This window comes from Portunus trituberculatus, chromosome 29, assembly GCF_017591435.1.
Source record: "Portunus trituberculatus isolate SZX2019 chromosome 29, ASM1759143v1, whole genome shotgun sequence".
In the NCBI taxonomy this organism is placed as follows: Eukaryota; Metazoa; Arthropoda; class Malacostraca; order Decapoda; family Portunidae; genus Portunus; species Portunus trituberculatus.
In genome coordinates this window covers 5,499,412-5,521,011 of record NC_059283.1, presented here as the reverse complement: position 1 = coordinate 5,521,011, position 21,600 = coordinate 5,499,412, and the positions used below count along the sequence as shown (strand labels likewise).

The window sequence follows — 21,600 nt, the reverse complement described above, 5'->3', positions numbered from 1 at the left end:
ACTACAAATATTTCAACATTTACTCGTACCTGACTCAGTTATTGGCATTCGAGTCACGCACATCTTGCTTGACGCCGGTAAATCGTGCAGTAAACTAATAAAAACAAATCGTACGGGAAAATATAGTAATAATGATAATGAAATCTAATAATGCATCTACCATGAATATAATGTAAGATTATGATATGGCAACTCGATTGATACTGCCGTGTCAAGGATATCATGAGAGTATATAGTAGTCACTTTCTCTGTCAGACTTCTCTCTTTCAGTTTGCTCAAAATTATTATTACAAAAATGGTTCGCATAGATAAATAAAAAGAGAGATGGGCTGGTTAATTTCATCTTCTCTTGGATCATTAGAGGAACATTTTAATGATTACAATACAAAATTCAACTAAGAAAATCACTTATTCCTCTCTCTGGTAAACTCTGGAACTCTTTGCCTGTTTCCGTATTTCGTCCTTACTATGAATTTAATTCCTTTAAGCCTTTCATTCATAGGCACATTGTTTTATGATTAGGCAGTCAAATGGAAGGAGATAAGTGTCTTGAAACTTCCCTCTTAAGGTGCAGTCAGGTGGTGCGTCGCGTGTCGGCAGTCTGCATGTTAGTATTTTGCCATTGTGCCCACCGATCAAAAGTCACGCTGGGGTCGCTGGCTATCTCACTTTATATGGCAACTCTTGAGTTCTCGCCACGATACTTTGATAAGACGGATTGAAGGTTATTCTTAATTTCACTTGTTTGTATTCCTTCGTGCTGCCTGTTCCCTGCACCTGGTGTTCTCGTGTCCCTCAGGTATCACTGCGTCAGGTACTCAATAATTAATCTATTCAGCAACTACTTAATGTTTCACCAGTTGCCACCATCATTGCTAGACTCGTTATCCTCTACAGTCTACACCGCTTTCCATCACCAGGGGTAAAGAAAAGGCACACAAATTGAGAAAGTAAGTTCAATTGTCTCACATCCCCTCATGCTCACATCACCTGACCACACACACCCACCCACCCACACCCACACACACACTGCTATGTACAGTAGACAACCTTCTCCCTGGCTGTGGCTTTACTTTGCCCCTTAACTCCTCTCTGTCTAACAGGTGCTGGCTGACTGACGCACTAACCACCTGCGCACTTTTACCTGTGGCTCTTCACCTGTTCACCTGTGTTCACCTGTGTTCACCTGGCTTATGCTTCGTTACGTGTTCTACTAACGCGTCTTTCTCTCCCTCAGTCTCAATCACAGCTGTATCTTCACCTCTGTTTAAATCTATTAAGTCTATTATCGTACCTGTACCTGTAAGCGGCACACCTGCATGAACCTGCTTATTTGAGCCTCGTGTCTTCACTAGGTCTTGGAAACGCTACCCTGGTCTTCCTTGTCATGTCTTTTTCAGGATTCAATCTTTCACACCAGCTTCACTTTCCCTCCCACTCTCCCTTTTACTCTCCCACAGGCTACCTCTCCCGCTGGGTGTCCTGGTCGGGTACGCTCACCACCCCTCCTGGTTCTCCATCCCGAGGTTCCCCCGCAGAAGGCCCCTCAGTGTCCCCCCAACCCCCTCGCGCCTTCCAGCCCCGCTCCAGGACTTCCTCTAAGGCCTCCAACGTATCTGAGAAGACGCCCGTGATGGTATGTGTGTGTGTGTGTGTGTGTGTGTGTGTGTGTGTGTGTGTGTGTGTGTGTGTGTGTGTGTGTGTGTGTGTATTCGTCTTTCGTTTTCTTTGAGACTGGTTTTGAAACTTCAGTTAGGATGACTCTCTCTCTCTCTCTCTCTCTCTCTCTCTCTCTCTCTCTCTCTCTCTCTCTCTCTCTCTCTCAACACACCCGCCGTCTTCTCATTTTGTTGGCTAGGTGGAGGCAGTCACCTTGAGAGAGAGAGAGAGAGAGAGAGAGAGAGAGAGAGAGAGAGAGAGAGAGAGAGAGAGAGAGAGAGAGAGAGAGAGAGAGAGAGAGAGAGAGAGAGAGAGAGAGAGAGAGAGAGAGAGAAGCAGACAGAAACAGAAACACAGACACACACAGAGACCAAGATACAGACAGCAATAGACACAGCAATAGACACAGACACAGGAACAGAGATACAGAAACACAGACACAGAAAGAGACACAGAAACAGAGAGACACAGACACAGAAACAGAGACACAGACACAGAAACAGATACAGAAACAGAGACACAGAAACAGAGACACAGAAACAGAGACACAGATACAGAGACACAGACACAGAAACAGAGACACAGACACAGAGACACAGACACAGAAACACAGATACAGAGACACAGACACAGAAACAGAGACACAGACACAGAAACACAGATACAGAGAAACAGAGACACAGAAACAGACACAGAAACAGAGACACAAACAGAAACAGAGACACAAACAGAAACAGAGACACAAACAGAAACAAAGACACAGACACAGAAACACACACAGAAACAGATACAGAAACAGAGACACAGAAACAGACACAGAAACAGAGACACAGAAACAGAGACACAGAAACAGAGACACAGATACAGAGACACAGACACAGAAACAGAGACACAGACACAGAGACACAGACACAGAAACACAGATACAGAGACACAGACACAGAAACAGAGACACAGAAACAGAGACACAGACACAGAGACACAGACACAGAAACAGAGACACAGACACAGACACAGAAACAAAGACACAGACACAGCGACACAGAAACAGACACAGACACAGCGACACAGAAACAGAGACACAAACAGAAACAGAAACACAGAAACAGAGACACAGACACAGAAACACACACAGAAACAGAGACACAGACACACACACAGACACAGACACAGACACACACACAAACACAGAGAAAATTTGTAAATTAAACCCTCGTATACCTTAATTTCATCTCATTCATCTCGACACGTACCACTCCACACAACCTCCACCACCACCACAACCACACAACCACCCAACCAACCATCAAGTCCCTTTATTGCAGTATCCATTGGTGCCTAAGCTACCGGTGCCTCCGCTGGGCCACACCCTCACCTGGTACCTCACTCACATGCGCCCGGTCCTCAAGCCAGAGCAGTATAAGGAGACGGCCAAAATAGTAGATGAGTTTTGGCAGCCAGGAGGAATGGGGGAGAAAATTCAAGAGGAGCTTATCAAGAGGCATGACACGATGGATAACTGGGTGAGGAAAAGGAAGAGGAGGAGGAGAAGGAGGAGGAGGAGGAGGAGGAGGAGGAGGAGGAGGAGGAGGAGGAGGAGGAGGAGGAAGGGGGGAATGTCAGCACAGGAAAATGGTAACAAAAAATAAGGAGGGGTGACTTAAAGAGACAAAAAAGAAGATAAATGTCTGTAGTAGTAGTAGTAGTAGTAGTAGTAGTAGTAGTAGTAGTAGTGATGGTGGGAGTAGAAAAGTAGAAGAGGAAGAGGAAGTAGATGGAAAAAAATAGTAAACTGCAATGATATGGAAAAAATAATTGATAAATGTTTTCCTGTATTTGTAACATATACAGATGTAGTAATAGTAAAGAGGAGGAGGAGGAGGAGGAGGAGGAGGAGGAGGAGGAGGAGGAGGAGGAGGAGGAGGAGGAGGAGGAAGAGGAAGAGGAAGAGGAAGAGGAGAAGAAAGAGGGGAAAAAGGAGGAGGAGGAAAAGTAAAAGAAAATTCTAACAAATTCCAAGAAAACGTGGACAAAGAGAGAAGGAAAAGGAGAGTTTGTAAAGTAGTAGTAGTAGTAGTAGTAGTAGTAGTAGTAGCAGAAGTAGATATGGACCATCACCTAACCGAACTTACCTAGCACTGCTCAACCTTTCCTTCTTCCCTTCCTTTCCCTCCTTCCTCCCTTCCTTCCTCACTGATCCAATACAATCATACGGACAATACAAACATGTTTACTGCAACCTCTATTCTTTCCTCCCTTCTTCCCTCCACCCATCCCTCCCCCCTCTCTCCCTCTCTCTCCCCAAGAACATAGCGCTTAAAACGACGCACTTAACACTAAAAATAAAACATCTTTCTTAAAAAATAACAGGCGTCTTTCTAACACTCTCTCATGGCTTCTTGTGTCTTCTCCCCCTCCTACCCCAGTACCTCTCTCCTCCTTTCTCCTGTGGGTCTGAGAGTAAAGAAGGTGAACACAGGTGAGAAGATGAGGCTATTGTGAGGAAAATGTGGGACAGAAGAGGAGGAGGAGGAGGAGGAGGAGGAGGAATACAAAGGGAATACAAAGGAAGGAACAGACAGCAACAGCCCTACTGGGCCTAACGAGGCTGTATGTGTGCCTATGCTACCACTGCAGATGCTATAAGTTAGAGGCTGAAGGATATCAGGATTCAAGGAAGAAGAAAAGAGGCCACAGGGGGAGAGAAAGTCAAAGATGTGACAGGAAAGATTGAAGGAGAAGTGACACTATCTAGTACAGTAACTACAAACAAAAAAAAGGATATCTTATGAAGGCGCAAAGTACGTCATTTGAGGGGTTATTGTGAAGTGAATGTCCAACCTTTTTTTAAAAGTTTCTATCGTTTTGCTACGGACAACATGTGCTGGGAGAGAGTTCCAGACATTTACAATTCTATTGAAGAAATAATGTTTTGCCTCGTCTGACCTGAAACGTTTACCTGTAATCTTGTAGCCATTATTTCTAGTGGTGTTGGAGCTGTCAATGGTGAGATAGTTGTTTACATTTACGTTATCAAAGCCCCGGAACATTTTAAATAGTTCAATCAAATCTCCTCGCATACGCCGCTTCTCTAAACTGAACAAGTTGAGTTCCTCAAGCGCTCCTCGTAAGGCTTGTTTCGCAGTCGTGGGATCAATTTGGTGACTCTTCTTTGGACTCTCTCCAGGTTGTCTATATCTTTCCTATAGTGGGGTGACCAGAACTGGACACAGTACTCAAGATGAGGTCGGACGAGTGCATTAAACAATGTGAGAATAACCCCTTCTGATTTAAATTGAAAAGTTCTACCGATAAACCCAACCAGTTTGTTTGCCGTTTTGACTACTTCCGAGCAGTGTTTACTTGACTTGAGGTCTGAAGTAATTATGACGCCTAAGTCTTTTTCCTCATCAACCTTAAGAAGCTCGGAACCGTTCATTAAATAATTAGTATGATCATTATTGCTACCAATGTGCAACACTTTACATTTATCTACATTGAAGCTCATCTGCCACTTGTCTGACCAAGTGGCTAAGCGGTCGAGATCTGATTGTAGTTTTCTTTTATCCTCCGACGTGACTATTTTATTCATTATTTTAGTATCATCAGCAAACTTACTTACTTTAATTGATATCATTAACATAAATAAGGAAAAGAACCGGGCCAAGCACAGATCCCTGTGGTACACCGCTTAAGACTTCTCGCCATTTTGAAAATTTACCATTTAAAACAACGCGCTGTTTTCTCTCAGAAAGCCAGTCTTCAAGCCATTTGAGAAGTATTCCATCTACACCATGTGACTTCAATTTACCTAGTAGCCGCTTATGGGGAACTTTGTCAAAAGCTTTTGAAAATCTAGATACACAACATCTACTGCCTTTGTTTCGTCGTACATGGTGAAAACATCATTAAAGAAGTCAAGTAAATTAGTCAGACAAGAACGTCTGTTTCGAAAGCCGTGCTGTGAGTCATTGATTAAATCATTTACTTCTAGAAAGTTGACTAAGTTATTGCGAATTACAGTTTCCATTAATTTGCATACCACAGATGTGAGGCTGATGGGTCTGTAGTTACATGGGAGTGTTTGTTCCTTTTGCATGGACGCCTTTTACGCATTGGAATACATGACTTCACAGCGTTTTCTAAAATGTATTTAAATTTGGCCCATGATTCTTCAATGTTACTTTCACCAAGTTCGGCATTCCAATCTGTTGCAGCAAGAATTAACTTTAGTCTCTCGTAATCTCCTTCTTTGTAAATGAAAACTTTTCGTTGCTAACACTGTCTTTATACACTTGAAGGTTGATGTTGAAGGAGACAATCTTGTGATCACTGTTACTAAATTCAGGACCAATATTAACATTTGATATTAAGTCGTCGTTTGTTGAAAGAACAAGATCTAATATGTTGTCACCTCGTGTGGGTTGTTGAATTTGTCGCCTTTTTATGTATGGGGTTACGTTTGCTAACTTCCAATCCCTAGGAACCTTACCATACATAAGTGACTTGGTGAATAGCAATGAAAGGGGTTTACATATTTGAAATTTAGCTGAGGCATGGTCCAGCTAACTAGGACCTTGGAACTCCAGCCATTGCCCCACAAGGGATCCTCTGCCTGCAGGCCAATCCACCACTGCTGCTGCCCAGTGGCTTCACCGTAACCCTGGCCCGGGGAACTAAGCAGGTTAACACCTTGTCCAAGGGTGGCCTGAGACTATGCACGGTAGAGTGGTCAATTTCCCTGAGGTGAGCTACGATCACCCGCATACCGGGGAGGAGGAGGAGGAGGAGGAGGAGGAGGAAAAGAAGAAGGGAGAGGAGAGGGAGGAGACAGCTTGTGATGTTGTGTTATGAAAATAAACAAAGTTGCTTTTTAGTAAATTATAAACATTTTTTTTTTCGTTTTCATGTTAAAGTGGGGATATAAAATGTTGCTTTTTCCTATAAATACACCCGTATTATTATTTCCCTTCAGTTAAAGCTTTGGTAAATGCAGCTTTAATTTTCTTCACGTTCTCAAGACAAAGAAAAATAAATCATCTCTTTTTTTTCAGTTTCGAGAATTGATTGTCTCTTCTTCAAACAAGTTTCCAAGAAGTAATCAATTGCGAAGGCAACACACCTGACTTGTTCTCACACATCTTTATTGCTTGACACACCTGTTTAATTCTCACACATACCACTCTCTCTCTCTCTCTCTCTCTCTCTCTCTCTCTCTCTCACACACACATACACTTGCTTTCTCCCTGATTCACTTTCATTTTATCCTCTCCTATAACCCCTCTCCCTCGCTTTCCCTCTCCCTCTCTCCTTCTCATACACTTGTTCTCCCCTGCAGGCGTACGAGTGGTGGCTGGACGACATGTATATGAACGTGCCGCTCCCCCTGCCAGTCAACAGCAACCCTGGCATGGTCTTCCCCCACCAGAAGTTTGCCTCTGACCTTGAAATGACTCAGTTCGCAGCCCGCCTCGTCAGCGCCTCCCTCGATATGAAGGAAAGGATCGCTGCGTGAGTTCTGTGGCCTTCGTCGTGTCTTAGTTTTTTTCTTTCCTTCCTCTGAAGTTTTTGGGTTTGTCAGTGTTAAAGAGCCGCGTGAAGGAGGGTTTAAATGCATGTTGTTTTTATCCCTTTCTGTCTCTCTCTCTCTCTCTCTCTCTCTCTCTCTCTCTCTCTCTCTCTCTCTCTCTCTCTCTCTCTCTCTCTCTGTCCTTCCATTTCTTTATTTTTCCTCCCTTTCCTTTCTGTCCTTTTCCTCCTCCTTCCAGTCTTGCATTTACTCCTCTTCTATCTCCTCCTCCTCCTCCTCCTCCTTCTCCTTCTCTCATTACCAACCCAATTTCAAAAATTTTTCATTTTATACATTTACTTATCACTCTTTCCATTCCTCACTTTTTCATAAGAATACAAGAAACTAATTGAGTTTTTGAGGCACTGAACACTGCTAAGTTTGCTCTGCCCCGTTCAGAAATTTGAGAGAGAGAGAGAGAGAGAGAGAGAGAGAGAGAGAGAGAGAGAGAGAGAGAGAGAGAGAGAGAGAGAGAGAGAGAGAGAGAGAGAGAGATCAGCTTACATTAGGGCAAGTTAGATTAAGTCAGTGTGTCTGTGTGCTTGTTTCTGTGTCTGTCTGTGTGTGTGTAAGTCAAGGCTAAGGTCCGCCCCCCCATCCATTCCCTCTTCATATCCACCTACCCAACCACCCACGTGGCCTAAAATAACCCCATTCTGACAGAGGTGATCTGGATGTGGACCGCTGCAGTGCCAGGGAGCGCCACCAGCCCCTCTGCATGGCCCAGTACACGCGGGTCTTCTCCTCCTACAGACGGCCAGCCATTCCCAAAGATAAGTTACTCAATATGGCAGAGCAACAGAAAGATAACCAACACATCATCGTCTGCTACAAGAACCACGTGAGTCTTCCTAGTGGTGGTGGTGGTGGTGGTGAGGTTGGTTTAGGAGGGTGTGGTGTGTGGTGGTGTGTGGTGGTAGTGGTTCTGGAAGGGTTGGTTCGTGTGTTGTGGTTTGGTAGAGTGGTGGTGATAAGTGGTTTTGGGAGGGTTGGTACTTGAGGTATGGGTAGTAAACACACTTAGGTTGGTAGCCCTGAAGTAGTAGCTCTCATTCATGACTGAGATGCAAAACTAACCGAACATAATCCTAAATATACCTTAACAACAAGGCCAAGGTAAATTAAGCACCAGAATCCAAGCATTTGATAACCAAAACATCTAAACTGGTGCCTAAACACTTATAAACCATCAAAACTGTCATTACAAAATATTCCCTCACTGTTGTACAATTAATTTCTCCCTGTCATATATTAAACACAAACACATCAGTACTTTATCTATCAACACAGGGCCTCACGGACAAGGACACTCACGGACAACGACACACAGGGACACAGACACACGGTTCACTGGCGGACACAAAGCAGAAGTGGGCCGAGTAACGCCACCCAAACATTTTCCTCCGTGGCGTCTCTTTATAACTGTTCTTTTCTTTTGCTACACCTGCTATCATCATTATTTTCTTCTCCTATGGTTAGGTTATGCTTTTTTAACCTCTTCGGTATTGGGATGCATTTTTATCATGAGTTTTTGATATGATTTGATGATTTTATTTATATGAGAAAGAGTCTATGGAGGTCGGAAGATTAATGGCCAGTCTTCACTATTTTAATCCCCTCACATGCATTTCTAAAGCTGCATAAAATCGTTAAATAGTAACTAGAATAAAATATGAAAACGTGTCATGATACTGAAGGGGCTGAGATGTAATGTATTAGGTGAGCCAAATAGCGCCATAAAAGTTTCCCTCAGCGGTGCCTCGTTATAACACACCTCTTTTCTATATTTCAAGTTCTTCTCACCATATTTTTTTTCCCTCAGCGGTGCCTCGTTATAACACACCTCTTTTCTATATTTCAAGTTCTTCTCACCATGATTTTTTTTCCTACGACTATATCTAATGTTTATAATCCACGTGTACCTTCAGTGAGGGTTAGATATGATAACTAATAGATTTTTTAGACTTCACATCTTACTTGAGTTGGAAAGGGATACTGATTTGAGTGGTTACTTCGTTAGTCTCCACCAATAACAGAGCCCGTTGTACCTCAGAATGAAGAAAATGCATCATAATGAAAGTATTTGCTCATGAAACACATCTCACGCAGAATACATACAGAATTCCACTTGAGAAAGACTAAAATTTACTGATCCCTAAGTTTGTATAAGTTACCCATTTAAAATATTAATTTTCTATGGCTTTCATTTTCTATGAGTTATAATCGGTGGAAACAAATGGGTAGACTCATACAAAGAAGGGAATGTCCTCGACGACTTAGAAAGATAATCAAACAGCTAAAAACAAACAAAAATAAGTTACGAAATGGGAAAATAAAAACGAATAACACATGACGTTAGAAAGAGATACAGATAAAAAAAAAAAAAAACAATAAAACCACCTCAAAAACACTTCAGAGACAATGATATGACAAGACAACATGATCATAGACTAAAACACTCAGCTAGACACCCTTTGCAGATCTTCAAGGTGGAAGTGATGGTGGCGGGGACGCGACTGTCACACCAGCAGGTTTTGACACAGCTGAGGGAGGTGCTGCGGCAGGTGGACGAATACGAGGGCTCCGATCCGCCGCCTGTAGGAGTCATGACGAGTGATAACAGACGCACGTGGGCCCAGAGTAGACAGATACTGGCTGGAGGTGAGTGGAGGGCGAGGGAGGGGTGAAAGAATGGACGGAAGGAAATGGAGCGTTTGTAAGGAAGAAAGGAAGAGAAATAGGATGGTGTTTTGAGGGTAAGAGAAGTAAGGGTAGGATGTCTGTGAGGAGGAAGAGAAACAGGATGGTCTTTGGTATAGGATGGGGTTTGGAGGGGAAGAGAAGTAAGGGAAGGATGTGAAGTGTCTATAAGGAAGAAGAGAAATAGGATAAGGATATTTTTTTGGAGGGAAGAGAAATAAAGGATGTGAAAGATGTGGGGTGTCTGTGAGGAACAAGGGAAGATAAATAGGATGGTGTTTGGTTGAGAAGAGAAGTAAAGGAAGGATGTAGGATGTCTGTAAGGAAGAAAGAAAAAATTAGGATGATATAGGATGTGTTTTGGAAGGAAGAGAAGTAAAGGATGTAAAGGATGCTGAGTGCCTATAAGAAAGGAAGAGAAAAAGGAAGTAAAGGATGTGAAGGATGCTGGGTGACTGTGAAGAAGAAAGGGAGAGAAAAATAAGGTGTTTCTTGTGAGGAGGAGAAGTAGATGGTATGTTTGTGTGTGTAGGAGAGAGGAAAGGATGGAAGAAAGAGAAAAGGAGGGTTTGTGAAGTAATAGCATCATAAGTGGAGGAAAAGTAAGGTTGCACGTGGGGATGGAGAAGGAAAATAGAGGAAGAAATACGAGGAAACCTTTCTAAATATGTAAAAAGTTGATTAGAAAAACGGGAAAAAATGACACACACGTAGATGAGCAAAAATAATCAGACTGCAAACCGTATCAACAAAAAATAAATAAATGAAAAACCACAAAACACAAAAAAGAATTACTAACGAAATAAATAAAAAAAAAAACCCGGATCTGCAGAAAAAAAAACCAAACCAACAGAAAAAAAAGAGACTACAATAAAAAAATAAAGTAAAAATAAAACAAACCAGAAAATAGAAACGAAATAAGCCACATCCACAACAAAACCTCACCACCTTTCATCTCGATCCCCAGAACCTGACAACAAGCGGATCCTGGGTCTTATTGAGGCGTGTCTGATGGTGGTGTGCTTTGACGATCCATTGCCCACCAAATTCAACCTCGCCACCCGGACCAGCCACCGTGCCAGCCTCTCCAAGCGTTCCTCCAGCCTCAACATGACCTCCTCCCAGAACACGTCCCAGGAGGTGAGAAAACGGGGGGAGTGAGATATCTTTTTTTTTATGTAAGAAAAGAGGACTGGCAAAGGGCAACAAAAATATAATGGAAAAAAAGGCCCACTCATTTGCCAGTCTCCTTATAGAGCCATTAAAATTAGTTAAAGATAGGGATAAATGTCTTGAAACCTCCCTATTGAATGAAATCAAGTCACAGGAAGTTACAAACACAGACACAGGCAGGGAGTTCTAAAGTTCGAAGACGTGAGAGATAAAAGATGTAGAAAATGATTAAAGAAGGAATGTGATAAAGAGGTATGGGAAAGGAGTGATAGAGAAGATAAAGTGGCGAAGACGTTAGCGAAATAGAGGGATGTAGAAAAGAGGAGATTAAGAGAGGATGTGATAAATTGGTGGTGTGGGAAAGGAGTGACAGAGAAGGTAAAGTGTAGGGAAGAGAAATGAAATATCTGAGGAAAATGTGAATGATATAGATGTAACAAGTATGAAAAACTAAGGATAAACAATGGATGTGATAAATTGATGTGGGAAAAAGTGATAGAGAATATGAAGTGTAAGAAAGAGAGCTGAGATAACTGGCGAAGGTGTGAGCGAGATAGAGAGATGTAGAATGGGAGAGATAAAGAGTGGATGTGATAAATTGGTGTGGGAAAGGAGTGCAAGAGATGAAGTATAAGAAAGAGGACTAAGATACCTGACATTGTGAGTGATACAGAGATGCAGAAAAGGGAGAGATAAATAAAGGATGTGGTAAAAAGATGTGACAAGAAAGGAGTGATAAATAAAAGTGATAGAGGTGTAAGGAAGATGGAGTAAGGGAGGAAGGGATGCAGTGAGGAAAGGAGTGATTTGAGGTGGAGTCAGAAAATGAATGCTTGCAGTAAATATTGGAATGAATGAAGACGCGGGTGGAATGAGTATAGAAGACAAAATGACGGAGATAAATGAAATAACCGAAACAAAATGAAAATGAGGAAATTGAGTGTAATAAGTGAGAAAAAAAAAAACAGAAGCAACTTAAGTAAAAATGAGAAAGAGAATGAAAAAAAAAAGACGGAAAAGTACAAAGAATAAAAGAAATAATAATAACATCTGAAAACTTAACTGACCTTTGACCTTTTGACCAGAACGAGGGCACCGCGCGGGACGAGGTCAACGCAGGTCACCAGATGATTCACGGCGGAGGATTCAATCACAATTCAGCCAACAGGTGGTTCGACAAAACGGTTCAGGTAAGGTTCGAGACACCACGTAAAAGAGAAGAAGGTGAGATAATGGGACAGGTGAATAAATGAGAGAGATATGATGTAGATAGAGAGATAGGTGGGCAAACAGGTGAGTGGGTAAAAAGACAGGTAAATTAATAGAAAAATAGAAAGTAACAAATAGAAGAGGTAGAAGAGAAATAGGTGAGACAGTAAGACAGATGAATAAATGAAGAAAACATGGAATAGATAGACAAATAGGTGGGTAGACAGGTGAGTGGGGAGAGAAACACAGGTAAATTAACATATAAAAGGTAACAAGTAGAAGAGAAGTAAATGAGACAGTGAGACAGATAAGTAAATGAAGGAAGTACGGTATAGAGAGACAGATAAGTGGGTAGACAGGTGAGTAAACAGGTAAGTTAACATCTAAAAGGTAATAACTAGAAGAGATGCAAGTGAAGCAGAGAGAAAGGTAAATAAATGAAGGAGATGAGATGTGAATAGACAGAGAGATGAGAAGATAGTGAGTGGGGAGAAAACTGATAAGGATAGGAAAGAAAGAAAGGTGAATTAAAAGAGAGAAGGTAACAAGTAAAAAAGAAGGAAATGAAACAGTGAGACAGGTGAATAAATGAGAGAGATGAGACGTAAATAGATAGGTAAATGAGAAGACTGATAAGGATAGGACAAAGAGACAAGTGAATTAACAGATAGATGTAGCTAATAGACTCTTAACCCGTGGTACAGTGGAACTATGCGTGCTTTGGGGTCGGGGGGGCGGTCTCCAAGCGCACGGGTTTGAATCCTGTCCACGGTCCGAGTGTAGGTTGGGCTTCCTCACTCGGGGCAATGGTTTCCTAGCGGGTGGGCTTTGAGATAGGAGGTACCCCAAAAAGAATCCCCTTTAGCTCACAAATTCCCGTGAAAAAGCCCACGTAGTATAAATAAAGAAGAAATAACATTCAATACCATAACGCGTTTTTATATTAATTATGCTTACTATTTGGCGATAATACACAGCTTCAGAAACTTATGTGGGCGTTAGAATAATGAAGACTCTGGCCATTAATCTTCTGACCTCAATAGACACTTTCTAATGTAAATAAAACCTTCTAGTACCACCAAGAATCAATGACAAAGCCGAGTTCCAGTACTAAAGGGGTTAACACTTATTCACCGTCTTCCCGCCAGTTCATACTCACGAGGGACGGGTGGTGTGGCCTGTGCTACGAACACTCCTGCGCTGAGGGATAGTGGTGATTCAGGTGGTGGAGCAGATCCTTCAGTGCATCGCCCAAGAGAACCAAAAACCTGACGATGTAGTGGAAAGCCTCGTGGACGATCAGCCACAGGGGGACCCACAGAGAGGCGACCAAAACTTAGGATTCCCAGCGCCTGAGGAACCCGCCCCGTCACCAACACGCCTGGAATGGAAAGTGACGCCTGTGATCTACCGCAGGATACAGGAGTCAGCTGATCATATGGACAGGTGAGTGACGGATATTTACCTGTGATTGCATGGACAGGTGAGAGGCTAAAGAACCTGCCTGAGTTTTAGGGTAGATGTACAGTCACTCATAAGTCTGGATATCCATTTACCCTTTTAGTTTGAAGATGTTTATAAGCAAAGGATTAACTTATTCACATACATATACTAATACTATCTCTCTCTCTCTCTCTCTCTCTCTCTCTCTCTCTCTCTCTCCCTTCACTCCCTCCTCTCCCTCTCCTCTCTCCTTCTCCTTCTCCTTCTCCTTCTTCTCCTTCTTTTCCTACTTCTCCTTCTCCTTCTCCTCCTACTCCTTCTCTTTCTCCTTGTCCTTCTTCTCCTTCTCCCTCTCCCTCTCCCTCTTCCCCTCCCTCTCCCTCTCCTACTCCCTCTCCCCCTCCCTCTCCCTCTTCCTATCCTTCTTCCTCCCTTTCCTACTTCCTCTCCTACTCTCTCTACCATCCTCCCTCACCCCCCTCCCTCTCTCTCTCTCTCTCTCTCTCTCTCTCTCTCTCTCTCTCTCTCTCTCTCTCTCTCTCAGGCTGGTGGAGGACCTGGACTTCCGCATCCTGAGGTATCTCTCCTACGGCAGGAACTTTGTCAAGGAGTCCAAATGTTCCCCCGACGCCTTCATGCAGTTGGCCCTCCAGCTTGCCTTCTTCAGGTGGGTCCTCGCTGGGGTCAGGCTGCTTCCTTCGCCTCCTTCAGTTCCTTCTCTTTACTCCTCTGGTATCTTGTCCCTTCCATTAGTCCTTTCTGTCTTCCCTCTCATTTTTTTTTTTTTTCCACTAGTTCCCTCATTTTCTTTCTGTCCATTTCGTTATTCTACCTCTTCCATTTTCTTCCATTTTTTTTTGTGTGTTTTCTTCTTTCTCTACCCTTGCTCTGTCTTATTTCTTCCACTGGTTCTCTTTCTCTCTCTTTTCTCATTTTCCCGCTGTTTCTCTCCGTTTATCTTTTTTTTTTTCATTTATCTATCTGTTTCTTCCAATTTTCCTAACTGGTTCTCTTGTTTCCTTCTTTATTTTGCTCTATCTTATCTCCTCCATTGGTTCTCTTTCTTCTTTTTTCTCTCCCCTCTGTTTACTTTTCAAAATTTCTTTATCCCATTTCTTCTTTCTTCTACTTTCCCACACTGGTTTTCTTGCTTCCTCCTCCCTTTATTCTCTCTCTCTCTCTCTCTCTCTCTCTCTCTCTCTCTCTCTCTCTCTCTCTGTTTACTCTTTTTTCACTTCTCTCTACTTTCCTATCTTATTTTATTTAATGTTTTTTCTTTCTGTCTTTTCTCTATTCTCTCTCTCATTTTTCAATAACTTCATTTGTTTCTTTTTCTTAATACTTCTCTCTCCTGTTCCTTCCAATTTCCCACACTGCTTCTTTCACTCAATCTCTCTCTCTCTCTCTCTCTCTCTCTCTCTCTCTCTCTCTCTCTCTCTCTCTCTCTCTCTCTCTCTATTTTCCTATCTTATTTCTTGTAATGCTTCCTTCTTTCTGTCTTTTCTCTATTCTCTTTCATTTTCCACTTCTCTATCTTCTTCCTTCTACTTTCCCACACTGCTTCTCTCACTTAATTCTCTCTCTCTCTATTTTCCTATCTTATTTCTTGTAATGCTTCCTTCTTTCTGTCTTTTCTCTATTCTCTCTTTCATTTTCCACTTCTCTATCTTCTTCCTTCTACTTTCCCTCACTCAGTTCTCTCTCTACTTTCCATTTTCATTTCACTGCTTTGCTAATGTCTTCCCTTTGCTTACAAGTGTTGGATTCCTCTTTTCCTTCAGATTTCAATAAGTTTCCCCTATACTGCACACCAACACAGCTTCCTTACACCACCACCATCACACACACACTCATTTTTAGATCACTTTACCTCATCTTCCCTTTCTTCTCGCAAACAAGAGTCAATCTCCCTTTTTTATCTCTTTTTGCCCCCTTTCTTCTTCCTTTTCCCCTTTCGTGAGCTAATGGGTGAGTTTGATGAGGCGCGACGCTACCTGGCTGGGACAAGCAGGTGGCAGGTGGGTGACAGGAACCAATTAACAGGTAGTAGCGTCACCTTCCGCCACGTCATCTACAGGTGGAGAGGTGACGTGTATGGGAAAATATGAGAGTGTGGGTGGGGAGAGAGAGAGAGAGAGAGAGAGAGAGAGAGAGAGAGAGAGAGAGAGAGAGAGAGAGAGAGAGAGAGAGAGAGAGAGAGAGAGAGAGAGAGAGAGAGAGAGAGAGAGAGAGAGAGAGAGAGAGAGAGAGAGAGAGAGAGAGAGAGAGAGAGAGAGAGAGAGAGAGAGAGAGAGAGAGAGAGATAATAGGAAAAAAAAACATAACCATTTTCCTTATATAACAAACTATTCCCATCTCTTTCTTTTAAGTAATTTTATTTCTTGCCTATTTCCTCCCTACGTAATCCTATTTTACCCTCTTTCTCCCTTTCCTGACCCAAACCTAACCTAACCCAACACTGGCACTCCCAATAGGTGCCACGGACAACTCACGAGCACCTACGAGAGTGCCAGCACCCGCAGGTTCCGCTATGGACGCGTGGATGCCATCAGGGCCAATACACCTCAAGTTTTAGCGTGGTGTGAGGCAATGGTCATCAATGCTCCGGTTAGTGCAGTTATGCATCAAAATTTCGTTTTCTTTGTTTCCGTGTCGTTTTCTTTGGTGAGTTTATTTATTTGTTTTTTTTATTTGCATTTTGGTTCCTGGTTTTCCGTTTTTTCTTTCTTATGTTTTTTATTGCCTTGTTCATTTTTTCATTCCCTTCTTCATGGTTTTTTTTTTTTTTTATAAGAGTTTCCCTTTATTTTTCCTCTTTTTTTTTCTTCTTAGTATTGTTCATATCTATATTTCCTGTACTTTTTTCCTATCCATTCTCTATTTCTCCTTCCTCTATTCTACTCCACCACTTTCTTTTTCTGCATCTTCTTCTTCATCTTCCTCCTCCTCCTCCTCCTCCTCCTCCTCCTCCTCCTCCTCCTCCTCCTCCTCCTCGAAATATTATATAACGAAATTGAAACAATACTGAAAACAAAAACGTCCATTATATGTGGAGATTTTAACCTACCACACATTAACTGGAAAATTTTAACATCCGATAACGAGGGATCCAGATTACTCAACGTGGTGAGAAAGTTATACCTTTCTCAATTTGTAAGAGAACCCACACTAGACAATAACATCTTAGATATCGTATTACCTTCAGACGCTGACTTGATAAATACCTGTGAAGTGGGTGAAGTTGTAGCTAACAGCGATCATAAAATTATACGATGTAATATTAACTGCGAGGTAGATATAAAAGAAAACGCACTTTTAGTCCCAAACTATAAGAAAGGTAACACGCTAATACTTAAATTAGAATTACAAAGAATTAATTGGCAAACAGTCTTCGCAAACAAAGACATGGAGCAGATGTGTTCAGCCTTTACTAACATTCTCCTTGAAACAGAAAGTAAGTGGATTCCACAAGTTAGAAAACGAATAAATAGCACAAAAAATCCCCAATGGATGACACACACTATAAAACACATCATCGCCAGGAAAAAGAGCTTATATGCTAAATATAAACGAACTAAATCTGATAACGATTACAGCAATTATATTACCACCAAAAGATGTTGCGAGAGAGAGATAAGGAAGTCGAAGCGCAATCTCGAAATAAATATATCAAGGCAAGCAAAAACAAATCCTAAAAAGTTTTTCCAATACATTCGTAGTAAAAAGACTGTCAAAGAAAAATTTGGGCCGATAAAAGATAATAATAACTCACTTGTGAGTGATAGTAAAGCCATGGCAACAATCCTACATAACTTTTTTCACTGCGTGTTTATCACAGAAAACTTTTCGACCTTGCCAACCGCGATCAACATATATAGAGGATCTGAAAATGAAAAGCTGATAATAGACGAAATTATCGAAGACGATATAGCCAAACACCTGCGCAACCTGATAGATTATCAACGAGGCTATTATGAGAATATCAAGAACAGTTGGTGTTACCTCTTAAATTACTTTATAATAGATCGTTGCAGGAAAGAAAAGTACCAAGTCACTGGAAATGCGCTAATGTCACGCCAATATTCAAGAAAGGCAACAAAAGTGATGCTGGTAACTATAGGCCCATCAGTCTCACCTCGGTAATTATAAAAATAATTAGAAACAAAATGATTTCCTTTCTAGACAGCCACAAATTGATATTTGACTCACAACATGGATTCAGGAACAACAGATCATGCCTAACGAATCTCCTAGAATTTTTCAATGACATATTCTCTAATTATGATGACAGAGCTCCATCCGACATAATTTATCTTGACTTCAGGAAAGCTTTTGATACAGTCCCACACAAACGTCTCTTAATTAAACTGAAACCCCACGGGATGGGAGAGCAGTTGTGTGGATGGATTGATAGTTGACTAACTAATAGATAGCAAAGAGTTGTTATTAACGGAGAAGCTTCCGACTGGCTTCAAGTTACGAGTGGTGTTCCCCAGGGTTCAGTTTTGGGTCCATTACTTTTTTTGATATACATAAATGACTTAGACTGCGGCATCGTATCAAAAATATCAAAATTCGCCGACGACACTAAACTAGGTAGCAAAGTATGCACAAGAGACGATTGTGATGCCATCCAGCGGGATTTAGACAACCTTAGTAGCTGGAGCGATAAATGGCTATTAAATTTTAATGCAGATAAGTGCAAAGTAATGCACATCGGCCTAAACAATGCAAAAAATAACTACAAATTACTGTCACTGAAGAAAAGGACCTGGGAGTACTCATAACAAATGACTTAAAATGTGCTGCACAGTGTTCGGCCGCTAGTCGTAAAGCTAACACTGTTTTAGGATTTATCGCGCGTAATTTTGATTATAAAACACCTGAAGTCATAACGCGTCTTTATACATCATTAGTGAGACCGCATTTGGAATACGCGGTTCAGTTCTGGTCTCCATGTTATCAAAAAGACATTAATAAATTAGAGAGCGTTCAAAGACGAGCAACGAAACTAATCCCCGGAATACGTGGCCTGTCATATGAAGAACGTCTCAAAAGACTAGATATGTTCTCCCTCAGAGATCGTCGCATCCGAGGTGACCTCATTCAAACGTTTAAAATACTTAAAAATATAGATAAGATCGACTATGAAAATCTTTTTGAGCTTTCGCAATCAGTAACGAGAAATAACGGCTTGAAGCTTAAAGGACAGCGATTTAATACTGATTTGCGAAGAAACTTTTTTAACGTAAGAATAGTTGAACACTGGAACAAGCTGCCAGCGTCCGTCGTCCAAGTTAACACGGTAGCTACGTTCAAAAGTAAATTAGACAAGTTTTATAAAGAAAATGGTTTCCGATAATTTTTTTTTCTTTTAGCGATAGTAGTAGTTACACTAGATATCTCTCTTTCTTAGCGATAGTAGTAGTTACATTAGTACTCTCTTTTTCCCATCTTTCCTGTAAATTTCCCCGATTGTCCTTCTCAGCAATCGGGGTGTATTTTTCGTCTTATTTCTTGCCGGGTGACGCCGGAGGGAGTGGTGGGTGGGGAGGAGCTTCATCTGTTCTATCCTTACCTCCTACTAAGTATGTAGCTTCTGTACATGTAGTTTAGTAAACGAGTGACCTCGTCATAGGTCGCAAGGCCTCCTGTCACTCGTCTTTCCTATGTATTCCTCCTCCTCCTCCTCCTCTTCCTCCTCCTCCTCCTCCTCCTCCACTTATCGCTCTCTTCTTTTCCTCGTATTGCTTTTCAGGTACCAATATTTGAAACCTCCCAATCTCTTAGGCTTCGCTTTAATATTGTTTTAAAAGCAAACTTTGATGAGGAAATACACTGATAACTTGAACCGCTGGCGTCATGTTACGAGGAAGAGGAGGAGGAGGAAGAAGAGGAGGAGGGAGAGGAGAAGGAGGAGGAGGGAAGATAACACGAATTAAAATAAAAAAGAAGATGAAATAGAGAAGAAAAAAGAATAAGGAAAGCAAAGATGAAGGAAGAGGAGTAGGAAGAAGAGAGGAAAGGAAAGGATGACAGGGAACAAGAAGGAATAGAACAAAGGAGGAAGAGGAGGAGGAAGTAGAAGAGGAAATAAAGAAGGAACAAGTAGGGAAGGAATAAGAAGAGAGTAAGAAACAAGAAAAAAAGAGGAAAAAAAAGATGAAAAGAAAACGAAGAAGCAAAATAATAATGATAATAATAATAATAATAATAGTACTACTAATAACAATAGTAATAACGATTAGAAGAAGAAGAAGAAGAAGTAAAGGAAGAAGAAGAAGAAGAAGAAGAAGAAGAAGAAGAAGAAGAAGAAGAAGAAGAAGAAGAAGAAGAAGAAGAAGAAGAAGAAGAAGAAGAAGAAGAAGAAGAAGAAGAAGAAGAAGAAGAAGAAGAAGAAGAAGAAGAAGAAGAAGAAGAAGAAGAAGAAGAAGAAGAAGAAGAAGAAGAAGAAGAAGAAGAAGAAGAAGAAGAAGAAGAAGAAGAAGAAGAAGAAGAAGAAGAAGAAGAAGAAGAAGAAGAAGAAGAAGAAGAAGAAGAAGAAGAAGAAGAAGAAGAAGAAGAAGAAGAAGAAGAAGAAGAAGAAGAAGAAGAAGAAGAAGAAGAAGAAGAAGAAGAAGAAGAAGAAGAAGAAGAAGAAGAAGAAGAAGAAGAAGAAGAAGAAGAAGAAGAAGAAGAAGAAGAAGAAGAAGAAGAAGAAGAAGAAGAAGAAAAGAAGAAGAAGAAGAAGAAGAAGAAGAAGAAGAAGAAGAAGAAGAAGAAGAAGAAGAAGAAGAAGAAGAAGAAGAAGAAGAAGAAGAAGAAGAAGAAGAAGAAGAAGAAGAAGAAGAAGAAGAAGAAGAAGAAGAAGAAGAAGAAGAAGAAGAAGAAGAAGAAGAAGAAGAAGAAGAAGAAGAAGAAGAAGAAGAAGAAGAAGAAGAAGAAGAAGAAGAAGAAGAAGAAGAAGAAGAAGAAGAAGAAGAAGAAGAAGAAGAAGAAGAAAAGAAGAAGAAGAAGAAGAAGAAAAGAAGAAGAAGAAGAAGAAGAAGAAGAAGAAGAAGAAGAAGAAGAAGAAGAAGAAGAAGAAGAAGAAGAAGAAGAAGAAGAAGAAGAAGAAGAAGAAGAAGAAGAAGAAGAAGAAGAAGAAGAAGAAGAAGAAGAAGAAGAAGAAGAAGAAGAAGAAGAAGAAGAAGAAGAAGAAGAAGAAGAAGAAGAAGAAGAAGAAGAAGAAGAAGAAGAAGAAGAAGAAGAAGAAGAAGAAGAAGAAGAAGAAGAAGAAGAAGAAGAAGAAGAAGAAGAAGAAGAAGAAGAAGAAGAAGAAGAAGAAGAAGAAGAAGAAGAAGAAGAAGAAGAAGAAGAAGAAGAAGAAGAAGAAGAAGAAGAAGAAGAAGAAGAAGAAGAAGAAGAAGAAGAAGAAGAAGAAGAAGAAGAAGAAGAAAGAAAAACATGTCCAACCATATTTTTGAAGAGGAAGAAGAGAAAAAAACATGTCCAACCATATTTTTGCTGCCTGAAAGAATAAAATCGAGAAAAATGTAAATTATGATGACAATATTTCACGCTAAACAAAATAAATAAATAAATAAATAAATAAATAAATAAATAAATAAATATACAAATGAGAAAATGATGAACATGCCACACAAATTTTGCTTCTCGTCCGGTGAAGAAAAAATATTGGAAAAATAACCAAATTTTCGACAGATTACTAAAGATTTTCGATACACCAAGAGAGAGAGAGAGAGAGAGAGAGAGAGAGAGAGAGAAAGAAAAAGAAAAAGAGAAATGAGAGAAAAAGAAAAAGAGAAAAGAGAGAGAGAGAGAGAGAGAGAGAGAGAGAGAGAGAGAGAGAGAGAGAGAGAGAGAGA

The 21,600-nt window shown here is 41.0% G+C and overlaps 1 protein-coding gene across 1 annotated transcript in view; it reads left to right on the top strand.

Moving 5' to 3' along the window:
- The window catches only part of LOC123510419 (choline O-acetyltransferase-like), a 68,753-nt gene that overhangs the window by 37,252 nt on the left and 9,901 nt on the right, over positions 1 to 21,600 (top strand). The window contains 11 exon segments of the mRNA XM_045265594.1: positions 1,461 to 1,636; positions 2,985 to 3,182; positions 6,998 to 7,170; positions 7,892 to 8,069; positions 9,709 to 9,889; positions 10,896 to 11,068; positions 12,187 to 12,291; positions 13,459 to 13,516; positions 13,519 to 13,756; positions 14,298 to 14,420; positions 16,228 to 16,360. Coding sequence (XP_045121529.1) covers positions 1,461 to 1,636; positions 2,985 to 3,182; positions 6,998 to 7,170; positions 7,892 to 8,069; positions 9,709 to 9,889; positions 10,896 to 11,068; positions 12,187 to 12,291; positions 13,459 to 13,516; positions 13,519 to 13,756; positions 14,298 to 14,420; positions 16,228 to 16,360 — 1,736 coding nt within the window.